At 44.6% G+C, this 13,278-nt stretch overlaps 1 protein-coding gene across 2 annotated transcripts in view; it reads right to left on the bottom strand.

Annotated features, from left to right (window-relative positions):
• The window catches only part of LOC311103392 (cytohesin-1), an 82,955-nt gene that overhangs the window by 26,083 nt on the left and 43,594 nt on the right, over window positions 1-13,278 (bottom strand). For both annotated transcript variants that reach the window (XM_084144957.1, XM_084144958.1), the window contains exons 2-6: window positions 10,120-10,202; window positions 5,027-5,091; window positions 3,509-3,575; window positions 2,745-2,863; window positions 1,337-1,417 (exon numbers count right to left, since the gene is read on the bottom strand). In XM_084144957.1, coding sequence (XP_084001083.1) covers window positions 1,337-1,417; window positions 2,745-2,863; window positions 3,509-3,568 — 260 coding nt within the window. In that variant the 5' untranslated portion in view covers window positions 3,569-3,575; window positions 5,027-5,091; window positions 10,120-10,202. The remainder of the gene's footprint in view (window positions 1-1,336; window positions 1,418-2,744; window positions 2,864-3,508; window positions 3,576-5,026; window positions 5,092-10,119; window positions 10,203-13,278) is intronic.

Below are 13,278 nucleotides of genomic sequence, written 5' to 3'. Positions count from 1 at the left end.
GAGGATAAAGATAACGTTAGGTAACTATAGGACAATGGTATATCAGGAGGATAAAGATAACGTTAGGTAACTATAGGACAATGGTATATCAGGAGGATAAAGATAACGTTAGGTAACTACAGGACAATGGTATATCAGGAGGATAAAGATAACGTTAGGTAACTATAGGACAATGGTATATCAGGAGGATAAAGATAACGTTAGGTAACTACAGGACAATGGTATATCAGGAGGATAAAGATAACGTTAGGTAACTACAGGACAATGGTATATCAGGAGGATAAAGATAACGTTAGGTAACTACAGGACAATGCTGTATCATGAGGATAAAGATAACGTTAGGTAACTATAGGAAAATGCTATATCAGGAGGATAAAGATAACGTTAGGTAACTATAGGACAATGGTATATCAGGAGGATAAAGATAACGTTAGGTAACTATAGGACAATGGTATATCAGGAGGATAAAGATAACGTTAGGTAACTATAGGACAATGGTATATCAGGAGGATAAAGATAACGTTAGGTAACTATAGGACAATGGTATATCAGGAGGATAAAGATAACGTTTGGTAACTATAGGACAATTGTATATCAGGAGGATAAAGATAACGTTAGGTAACTATAGGACAATGGTATATCAGGAGGATAAAGATAACGTTAGGTAACTATAGGACAATGGTATATCAGGAGGATAAAGATAACGTTAGGTAACTATAGGACAATGGTATATCAGGAGGATAAAGATAACGTTAGGTAACTACAGGACAATGGTATATCAGGAGGATAAAGATAACGTTAGGTAACTATAGGACAATGGTATATCAGGAGGATAAAGATAACGTTAGGTAACTACAGGACAATGGTATATCAGGAGGATAAAGATAACGTTAGGTAACTACAGGACAATGGTATATCAGGAGGATAAAGATAACGTTAGGTAACTACAGGACAATGCTGTATCATGAGGATAAAGATAACGTTAGGTAACTATAGGAAAATGCTATATCAGGAGGATAAAGATAATGTTAGGTAACTATAGGACAATGGTATATCAGGAGGACAAAGATAACGTTAGGTAACTATAGGACAATGGTATATCAGGAGGATAAAGATAACGTTAGGTAACTACAGGACAATGCTGTATCAGGAGGATAAAGATAATGCTAGGTAACTACAGGACAATGCTGTATCAGGAAGAGGTTGTGATAGAAGCCTGTGCTTTGGCTCTCTGGAGAGTCAGAGATGTTTGGAGTGTGTGTGGGTGTGTGTCTCATAAGTACCCATAGGGGCCTGATGATTTGTAGGTTATAAAGCCCCACTGGGAGGCTCTTACCTCAGGGCCTGGACCAGGTTCAGGTCGGTGAATTCATGGAGCTCCACAAAGTCATGGAGGACCTGGAGGTTGAACTCATCTCTATAAGGAAAATAATATAATATGTTAATGATTTTCTGAAATCATCGCTAAATTATTTGAGTGTAGAGACAGAGACACATAAAAAGACACAGACACACAGACATTTAGACACACAGCCAGACACACAAACGCACATACACACACACGCATGCATGCGCGTGCACATACACACGCAACACACACACAATCAATACAAAACTGGGGGAGGGGGCACACACAAGGTGACACCTCTATCATGACATCACTCTTCTTGACATCTGTGGCCTTTGGAGTTAGTGATATCTCCCCTAAGATAGGTCCTGGGAGGCCTCCTGTCGATCTCTGACAGGGTCAAAGCCAATCCCAAACTCTGCCCGGGGGATTCCTGACCAATCAGGGAGAGCACACACACAGTTTGCCCCTCCCGCACCGGAATCAGAAATCTCTTGATACCAATTGGACTGAGCATCCATGACGAGATATGGGTGGTGTTCATTAGGTACCGAATGTAAGAAAACGGACTGAAACAGAGAGGGACTCCCTGAACTGGGTCCAATATGAAACTCTCATTTACCTTTTCCGTTGCAAACCATTTTAAAACATTGCCCTACTGAACACAACTCAGCTCTCCATTTCCTGGTCTGGCTTCGTCAACTAGCCGACCACACCCAGGCTGTAGCACTATAAGGCAGGCAATGCTCCCTGGGTAATATATACACACTGAACAGCCATTGGGTGTTGCCTGTTATGTGGCTTTGAATTAATATAAAAGATGGTATCTCTTCAGGAGAGACTCAACGTTTAAAAAAATATTCTGCTTCAGCCAACATTCCAGGATTTTTAGGTACTTAATAACATGATTTAGAATGGATGAAGTGGAAAGACAGATGGACTGTGAAGGAATCGACGCCTCTGTTTTGAGGTCTGAGGGCCTAGATTTGGATCTAATAAAGGGTGTTGGGGGAAAGGGCGTTGGGGGAAAGGGCGTTGGGGTAAAGGGAGTTGGGGTAAAGGGCGTTGGGGTAAAGGGCGTTGGGGTAAAGGGCGTTGGGGTAAAGGGCGTTGGGGGAAAGGGCGTTGGGGGAAAGGGAGTTGGGGGAAAGGGCGTTGGGGGAAAGGGCGTTGGGGGAAAGGGCGTTGGGGGAAAGGACGTGTGCCTGTCCTGACCGAGGAAATGGTGCACTAGGGAAAGTATGTGATCTGGAAATGGGACATCTTTGACAGGAAAGTAGTGACGTCCTTCTGAACTACACAGAAACACACACACACAGAAACACACACAAACAGACAAGACAAACACACACCCCTCCCATAAAGAGACGTGGCCGTCACTGCTCTCCCCACTGACCTCTCCCCAAGGTAGTCTCCGATGGCAGTCTTGTTTAGCCCCTCCCCCTTGTACAGGAACTGGGCGATGTCATCGCTAGTGTGCTTCAGCAGGTCGTTCTCGATCAGGAACTTAATCCCCTGAGAAAATACAACATACATCCCGTGTCAGACCCTCGTTACAACGGGGGCGTTCCAGGCCGTATTGTTTGTAGCCGTGCAGCGCATATCAAAAGATTGCAATCATTTTGCAGCGAAATCAGGGGTAAGCCCAACCGGGACTCAAACATGGGTACGATCCATACCATAATGTCAAGAGGATGGAACCTCCTGATTGATGAGGTTGCTAGGCGTTTGGTTAAGGTCGCTACAATAGATATTGTGGTTCCTGAAACATCAAACACTTCTCTACACGTTGTCAGATCTGAGAGTTGGCGCAGTGGGACTGCAAAAAACCCACAACCTGGAACAGCACAAGTATATCAAACCCACAAGACACCTTCAGAATGTCTATTTCCCTCAAATTCAACTCTGAACCTGGAAGCCAGTTCCACTGCTTTGTTTCATTGCTCCCCTCTACCCAGGGACTGATTTAGATCTGGGACACCAGGTGGGTAAAATAATGATCAGGTAGAACAGAGAAGCAACAACTTGAATACCCCTGGGCTGGGATTCCCAAAAGCATCATAGCACTAAGATAATCTTTCGTGCATTTAGTTTCAATGGAATGAAGAAGATCTTAGTGCTACGATGCTTTTGGGAAACCCTGGTCTATGTGATACTCACCTTTTTAGGGTCCATGTTGAATTTCTTTCGGCCCATGGCCACTTGTTTATTCCTCTGCATGTTTTTCCTGCAACATCAAATCAAATCAAATAGAATCAAATTGTATTTGTCACATGTGCCGAATACAACAGGTGTAGACCTTATCATGAAATGCTAACTTACGAGCCCTTAACCAACAATGCAGAGTAAGAAAATATTTGCTAAATAAACGAATGTTAAAATGAAATAAATAACACCAAAAACAACAATACGGAGGCTGTATACAGGGGGTAGCGGTACCGAGTCAATGTGAGGGGTACGGGTTAGTCCAGGTCATTGAGGTCATATGTACATGTAGGTAGGGGTATGCATAGATAATAAACAGAGAGTAGCAGCAGCGTAAAAAAGGGGGTAAATGCAAATAGTCCGGGTAACCATTTGATTAACATTAAATGAATTAGAGATACATTATTATTGATTCATCAAATGTACAATATCCCCCATTTGTGATACTGTAAGGGCTGGTTTCATGAATACAGATGAGATTTTCCATTGAGCATGCTTTTCAGTCCAGCACTAGGCTTCATCAGGGTCCGGGAAACCGGCCCCAAGAATAAGTGTTTGTGTGATGCCATGTAAATATAAACTTTGTCCAAAGAGAGAAAAAGTATAATGGAATTTGCTCATCTCACATTGGGTCAATATTATGTATTCCTTCACTTATTCATTCAAATAATACTTTCAGGAATGTAACATTTGTCATCAGCTTGGCAGTTAAAATTGCTCTAATGGGCCACTGACGACAACATTCGTGATGAAATTGTGACTCAAGAATAAGCATGATGGGAAAAGCCCATTTCTCAGGCCTGTAGTGTCGAGAAGTCAAAGAAACAAAACAACAATTTCACCACCTTATTGTCTTTGACACATGGATTGGTAAAGACTCAGATGACTCAGAAAGCTCTTTATACAATTTAGTAAATGGCCAGAGCAAACTAAACGCATGTCTGAAAACATACTTTAGGAGGTGGGTGGTGGAATGGAATCCCCCTCAACTTGAGTACCCCACGGCCCACACTCCAAAGTACCCTTCACTTCTTCCTTCCCTAGGGACCCTCAATTGTCTGCTCTACCCAAACACCTCTGCATTATTGAATATTCCCCCCATCACGGTGGGTGTGGCTGATGAAACATTTAAAAGCACTAGTCAATGTGTGTGTGTTTGTGGGAGTGTGATTGTATGTGTGTGTGTGTGAGCAAGCGTGTGTGTGTGCGAGTACGTGCATGTGTGTGCGTGGTGTTTTGGGAAGGGGAAGAGGGTTGGCACTATCTGGACATTTGGGTATAAATATTTAACGACAGTCATTATCTAAGTTTAATGGAATTACAAACAAAGCAATTTGGACTGTAAGAGATAGGAGATGGCAAGGAACCCTGAAGAACCTTAAAAAAACCCAAGGAACCCTGAAGAACCCCAAGGAACCCTGAAGAACCCTAAAAACCCTAAGGAACCCTGATTTCGTACTGTTACACACTCACCTCTCCTCAGTGGAACCCAGGTTCTCAATCTCACTGGTCACTTCTGCTATCTCATTCTTTAGACGCTGGAAATTAGAGAGAGGAGAGGGTTAGGACCAAACACAAACAGAGATAGACACACACACACACACACACACACACACACACACACACACACACACACACACACACACACACTAGAGCATTACACTCAGTCTGCGGTCCCAGGACAGGTTGTGAGGATCCAGAACATTCTACTTTCTCCTCCAGACCCGTGAGTACCCACTGTCTGTGCCCACTGTCTGTGCCCACTGTCTGTGCGCACTGTCTGTGCCCACTGCTGCCACCATGCAGTCTCCCCATACCCGTAACCAACACTGACACTAACCACTCCAATCTAATATCAACCGGATGTGTATGTGCACTGCAGCAGGTCTCTCTTTCTCCCCAAACCCTTTCTTCTTTACAAATCACATTAAAGGGAGGAACATTGGTGAATGACTTCCATACAAATGGAGTAGGGAGCATAAAATGTGATTATTTTGGGGTTGTGTTTGGGAGATTAATGGAGTTATTGCCGATTATGCCTTTTCTGACAGCTCTGTGAGAGTCCAGTTCCAGAGAGGGAGGGGGGAGGGAGGGGGGGAGGAAGGGAGGGTGAAGGGCCAGACGGGCATTCACCAGTCAGGGCCCTGTATGAGGGTGAAACAGGATGGAGACTGGAGGGGGAAACTACATCACGACCTCCTGGACACACAGACAGCTAATAAAGAGAGGGTGTCAGATCTCTTGTCCTCCTGTGTTTGTCCGTCACAGTCAGCCAGGCCAGGGGATGCTAGAGTGTCACAAGGGCCACAGGGCCACAGCAGGGGCCAATCACCTGGCCCAGGGCCATGGTTGCTGTCCTGTCCATGTCCCTCATATTGACCATTTAACTACATGGATGTTACTGAGAATGACCGGGGTCACTGGACACGCCACAGAGGTCACCAGTGCTTTACATTGCTAGACTCAGAGACTAAGGGAATGTCATCTGTGTGTGTCTATGCTGTGTGGTAAGATAGATGATACAGTATATACAGTTGAAGTCGGAGTTTACATACACCTTAGCCAAATACATTTAAACTCAGTTTTTCACAATTCCTCCTGACAGAGCTGGTGTAACTGAGTCAGGTTTGTAGGCCTCCTTGCTCGCACACGCTTTTTCAGTTCTGCCCACAAATGTTCTATAGGATTGAGGTCAGGGCATTGTGATGGCCACTCCAATACCTTGACTTTGTTGTCCTTAAGCCATTTTGCCACAACTTTGGAAGTATGCTTGGGGTCATTGTCCATTTGGAAGACCCATTTGCGACCAAGCTTTAACTTCCTGACTGTTGTCTTGAGATGTTGCTTCAATATATCCACATAACTTTCCTTCCTCATGATGCCATCTATTTTGTGAAGTGCACCAGTCCCTCCTGCAGCAAAGCACCCCCACAGCATGATGCTGCCACCCCCGTGCTTCACGGTTGGGATGGTGTTCTTCGGCTTGCAAGTAACCCCCTTTTTCCTCCAAACATAACAATGGTCATTATGGCCAAAAAGTTCTATTTTTGTTTCATCAGACCAGAGGACATTTCTCCAAAAAGTACGATCTTTGTCCCCATGTGCAGTTGCAAACCATAGTCTGGCTCCTTGCTGAGCGGCCTTTCAGGTTATGTCGATATAGGACTCGTTTTACTGTAGATACTTTTGTACCTGTTTCCTCCAGCATCTTCACAAGGTCCTTTGCTGTTGTTCTGGGATTGATTTGCACTTTTCACACCAAAGTACGCTCATCTCTAGGACACAGAACGCGTCTCCTTCCTGAGCGGTATGAAGGCTGCGTGGTCCCATGGTGTTTATACTTGCGTACTATTGTTTGTACAGATGAACGTGGTACCTTCAGGCGTTTGGAAATTGCTCCCAAGGCTGAACCAGACTTGTGGAGGTCTACAATATTTATTTTTTTAACAAGAAATGTGTGGGGTGGTTGAAAAACGAGTTTTAATGACTCCAACCTAAGTGTATGTAAACTTCTGACTTCAACTGTATAGATAGATAGATAGAGAGAGAGCGAGAGAGAGAGAGCGAGAGAGCGAGAGAGAGAGAGAGAGAGAGAGAGAGAGAGAGAGAGAGAGAGAGAGAGAGAGAGAGAGAGAGAGAGAGAGAGCTGCTAATTCATTAGGGACCAAAGCAGAGAATACAACAGACTGAAAAATGTGAAGGACTACCTGGAATTCTTCGATGTCCATTGCAAAACATTTTGCGACATTGTGCCCTAATGATTACGACCTATATCTTGCTGCTATCTTGACCAGGGCCCATACACATAAAGAATCTTAGAGTACTGTAGGAGTGACGATAAAGGATCAGTTTTGCGCTTCAGATCATAATGAATAATATTAAATGGACAGCGGGACCTGGGAGTGTATTCATAAAACTTCTCAGAGTAGGAGTGCTAATCTAGGATCTGTTTTGCCTTTTAGATCAAGATTACATGGACAGGAGAGACCTGATCCTAGATCCACACTCCTACTATGAGATGTTTTATGAATACAGGCCCTGATCCTAGATCCGCACTCCTACTATGAGATATTTTATGAATACAGGCCCTGATCCTAGATCCACACTCCTACTATGAGATGTTTTATGAATACAGGCCCTGATCCTAGATCCGCACTCCTACTATGAGATATTTTATGAATACAGGCCCTGATCCTAGATCCACACTCCTACTATGAGATGTTTTATGAATACAGGCCCTGATCCTAGATCCGCACTCCTACTATGAGATATTTTATGAATACGGGCCCTGATCCTAGATCAGAACTCCTACACTGAGATGTTTTATGAATACGGGCCCTGATCCTAGATCAGAACTCCTACACTGAGATGTTTTATGAATACGGGCCCTGATCCTACATCAGAACTCCTACTCTGAGATGTTTTATGAATACGGGCCCTGATCCTAGATCAGAACTCCTACTCTGAGATGTTTTATGAATACGGGCCCAGGTCTCTCTTGCGAAAGACATTAGATCGCAGTAAGACGAGCCTGGATAAATAACGGTAAATGAAAGGACAAATGAGATACCATGGAGAGGCAACATTAACATCTCTGCCTTGATATGAGCTTTACTGACTGACACACTAGATGAAGGGTGGATGAAGGACACTGCTTGTCTCATGGGAACTTAGCTAACCCCATTCTGTCTGGGTGTGTGAGGAGTGACACCAAATGAAATGATAAAGTCATTTTACAGCTCTTAACACTCTTCCAAGACCTGGATTCAAATAGTATTTGTCTTTCAAATTCCTTGCTCAATCAAACACTCCTAGTATTTGAAAGAAAACAAATGCTATTTGACCCAGGTCTGACTTGTCTTGCCTTATTATCCTACAGTTAGTCCCCCTACTGCTCACACTGCCACTCAACAACTACACAGTACACAAACAACTAGCTAGGCTCCATCTCAAGATAGTCCGTTTACTAAAAGGGGGTCCTGCACTTTGTGGGGGGAAATGCCACACATTCTTCATGGGCCATAATATTTGGAGGATATAGTCAGTCTCTTTGCAGAAAGGGGCAGCTGGAGGATTAAGGCAGGGGTAGAGCTAACTGGCAGGTGAAGTCAATATTTAATCAAAAAGCAGAGGAGAAGACAGACAGAGCCTGCGGAGGGCAGACAAACGTCTGGGGCCTGGTGGGTCAACAGGAAAAGTGTTGAGAAGCTTCCACCCTACACCCCATACCCTGAAACACCTGCCCTCACCCTTCCACCCCTCCAAAGCAGGGCTGCGTTCAGCAGGGCACAACGTTGTGGAACTTTCAGATATAAATATTATGATGTAGAACAACCATGCCTCTCTGACTAGAGAATGTGATATTTTTCACATTACAGGGGTGGAGCACTGGGGGTAATGATTTAACAGGTTTGGAAAGGAGAAAAAAATCCAACTAACAAGCTTCTACTGTACTGTAGACAAACTAAAGATCTACTGTACTGTAGACAAACTAAGGATCTACTGTAGACAAACTAAGGATCTACTGTACTGTAGACTCACTAAGGATCTACTGTACTGTAGACTCACTAAGGATCTACTGTACTGTAGACAAACTAAGGATCTACTGTACTGTAGACAAACTAAGGATCTACTGTACTGTAGACTCACTAAGGATCTACTGTATTGTAGACAAACTAAAGATCTACTGTACTGTAGACAAACTAAGGATCTACTGTACTGTAGACTCACTAAGGATCTACTGTACTGTAGACAAACTAAAGATCTACTGTACTGTAGACAAACTAAAGATCTACTGTACTGTAGACAAACTAAAGATCTACTGTACTGTAGACAAACTAAAGATCTACTGTACTGTAGACAAACTAAGGATCTACTGTACTGTAGACTCACTAAGGATCTACTGTACTGTAGACAAACTAAGGATCTACTGTACTGTAGACAAACTAAGGATCTACTGTACTGTAGACTCACTAAGGATCTACTGTACTGTAGACAAACTAAATATCTACTGTACTGTAGACAAACTAAGGATCTACTGTACTGTAGACTCACTAAGGATCTACTGTACTGTAGACAAACTAAAGATCTACTGTACTGTAGACAAACTAAAGATCTACTGTACTGTAGACAAACTAAGGATCTACTGTACTGTAGACAAACTAAGGATCTACTGTACTGTAGACTCACTAAGGATCTACTGTACTGTAGACAAACTAAAGATCTACTGTACTGTAGACAAACTAAGGATCTACTGTACTGTAGACAAACTAAAGATCTACTGTACTGTAGACAAACTAAAGATCTACTGTACTGTAGACAAACTAAGGATCTACTGTACTGTAGACAAACTAAGGATCTACTGTACTGTAGACAAACTAAGGATCTACTGTACTGTAGACAAACTAAGGATCGACTTGTCAATGTGTGTCTGGAACACATTATGATACTGGGAGATGCTTTGATACTGATGTAACCCTCACTACATCTTAACACACACACACACTATCCCCCATCCCACACACACTTCTCTCCTACTCTCCCCCCTCCCCACACACACACCGTACCTGAATGTCTTCCAGCAGCTCTTGCTTGCGCCGGCGGATGTTTTCCAGTTCATGCTGCTCCTCAGGGGTGAGGTCGTCTGGCACTGTGGGGACAGAGAGAGTGATAGAGAGGTTTGGGTTATCCCAAAATACTCACAGAACACACCTTCCTTGACCCTATCATTCTCATTGTAACCTACCTGTTCCCTTAGGCTGGGTAACAACTATCCTATCAAAACGTGATAGAAGGCTCTAAGTCGGGTCTGGCAGCCTAGAGAGAAATAACAAGGAGAAAGAGAGGTGGAAAGAGACAGAGAGAGAGAGAGAGAGGAAGAGAGAGACAGAGAGAGAGAGAGACAGAGAGAGGAAGAGAGAGACAGAGAGAGAGGAAGAGAGAGACAGAGAGAGAGGAAGAGAGAGACAGAGAGAGAGGAAGAGAGAGAGAGAGAGAGAGAGGAAGAGAGAGACAGAGAGAGAGAGAGGAAGAGAGAGAGGAAGAGAGAGACAGAGAGAGACAGAGAGAGGAAGAGAGAGACAGAGAGAGAGGAAGAGAGAGACAGAGAGAGGAAGAGAGAGACAGAGAGGGAGGAAGAGAGAGAGAGAGAGAGGGAGGAAGAGAGAGACAGAGCGAGAGGAAGAGAGAGACAGAGAGAGGAAGAGAGACAGAGAGAGGAAGAGAGACAGAGAGAGGAAGAGAGACAGAGAGAGAGGCTGAGAGAGAGAGAGAGAGGCTGAGAGAGGAAGCGAGAGACAGAGAGAGAGGAAGAGAGCGACAGAGAGAGACAGAGAGAGGAAGAGAGAGACAGAGAGAGAGGAAGAGAGAGACAGAGAGAGAGGAAGAGAGAGAGACAGAGGAAGAGAGAGACCACAGCACCATCAGCCACATCTACACCCCCACCCCCACCAATTAACACCCCCCCCCCCCCCCCCCCCCCACTCCCGCAAAGAGGGCCTCAACATGAAAGTCACACATACACCCAGGCCGTGAGCAGGCAAACAGGCCCAACCCCGACTCTTACAATAGCCCAAGCCAATGGCATGTACCAGATGCTCAGCAGGCTCTGCTCACAATTACTGGCCTGAGGCCAAACCACACGACCAACAACATTAGACACTTTATGGAACACTAAGCCTTCACTATTTCATCCTGGAATATCCAAGGCCTGAGGTCATCTGCCTTTGGCCTAAACAGCAGGAACCTGGACTTCACCAAAGAAATCGGAAATACAGACATTGTCATCCTATAGAGGAGACAGACCCACTGGTTGCCCTCTAGGTTACAGAGAGCTGGTAGTCACATCCATCAAACTACCAGGTGTGAAACAGGGAAGGGGACTCAGGGGGTGAGCTAATTTGGTATAGAGCAGACCTAACTCATTAAATTAAATTAATCAAAACAGGAACATTTTACATTTCGCTAGAAATTCAAAAGGAAATGATCTCAACAGAGAGAAATGTCCTCCTGTGTGCTACCTATATCCCCCCACTAGAACCCCAATACTTTAATGAAGACAGCTTCTCCATCCTGGAGGGGGAAATCAATCATTTCCAGACCCAGGGACATGTACTAGTCTGTGGCGACCTAAATGCCAGAACTGGACAAGAACCTGACACCCTCAGCACACAGGGGGACAAACACCTACCTGGAGGTGACAGCATTCCCTCCCCCATATGCCTCCCTAGGCACAACTACGACAACATAACCAACAAAAACGGGTCACAACTCCTGCAGCTCTGTCGCACACTGGGTATGTACCTAGTCAATGGTAGGCTTCAAGGGGACTCCTATGGTAGGTACACCTATAGCTCAACTCTTGGCAGTAGTACTGTAGACTACTTTATCACTGACCTCAACCCAGAGTCTCTCAGTGTTCACAGTCAGCCCACTGACACCCCTATCAGACCACAGCAAAATCACAGTCTACTTGAACAGAGCAATACTCAATCATGAGGCATCAAAGCCAAAGGAACTGAATAATATTAAGAAATGCTATAGATGGAAGGAAAGTAGTGTCGAAACCTACCAAAAAACAATTAGGCAACAACAAAATCAATCCCTTTTAGACAACTTCCTGGACAAAACGTTCCACTGTAATAGTGAAGGTGTAAACTTGGCAGTAGAAAACCTAAACAGCATATTTGACCCCTCAGCTTCCCTATCAAATCTAAAAATCTCTAACAGAAAACCGAAGAAAAGTAACAACAGTGACAAATGGTTTGATGAAGAATGCAAAAACCTAAGAAAGAAATTGAGAAACCTATCCAACCAAAAATATAGAGACCCAGAAAACCTGAGCCTACGCCTTCACTATGGTGAATCACTAAAACAATACAGAAATACACTATGGAAAAAGAAAGAACAGCATGTCAGAAATCAGCTCAATGTAATTGAAGAATCCTTAGACTCTAACCACTTCTGGGAAAATTGGAAAACACTAAACAAACAACAACATGAAGAGCTATCTATCCAAAACGGAGATGAATGGGTAAACCACTTCTCCAATCTTTTTGGCCCTATAACAAAGAACAAACATAAAAAAAATATACATTTACAGTAGTACAGGGCTGCCTGCCAGAAGCCTACTGACCCACCGTGTTTACAGTAGTACAGGGCTGCCTGCTGCCCCACCGTGTTTACAGTAGTACAGGGCTGCCTGCCAGAAGTCTACTGACCCACCGTGTTTACAGTAGTACAGGGCTGCCTGCTGCCCCACCGTGTTTACAGTAGTACAGGGCTGCCTGCTGCCCCACCGTGTTTACAGTAGTACAGGGCTGCCTGCCAGAAGTCTACTGACCCACCGTGTTTACAGTAGTACAGGGCTGCCTGCTGCCCCACCGTGTTTACAGTAGTACAGGGCTGCCTGCTGCCCCACCGTGTTTACAGTAGTACAGGGCTGCCTGCCAGAAGTCTACTGACCCACCGTGTTTACAGTAGTACAGGGCTGCCTGCTGCCCCACCGTGTTTACAGTAGTACAGGGCTGCCTGCTGCCCCACCGTGTTTACAGTAGTACAGGGCTGCATGCTGCCCCACCGTGTTTACAGTAGTACAGGGCTGCCTGCTGCCCCACCATGTTTACAGTAGTACAGGGCTGCCTGCTGCCCCACCGTGTTTACAGTAGTACAGGGCTGCCTGCTGCCCCACCGTGTTTACAGTAGTACAGGGCTGCCTGCTGCCCCAC

The sequence above is a fragment of the Coregonus lavaretus genome (genome assembly GCF_964263955.1).
Source record: "Coregonus lavaretus genome assembly, chromosome: 2".
NCBI lineage: Eukaryota > Metazoa > Chordata > Actinopteri > Salmoniformes > Salmonidae > Coregonus > Coregonus lavaretus.
The sequence above is the reverse complement of the archived record's forward strand: the minus strand, read 5'-3'. Positions and strand labels throughout refer to the sequence as shown.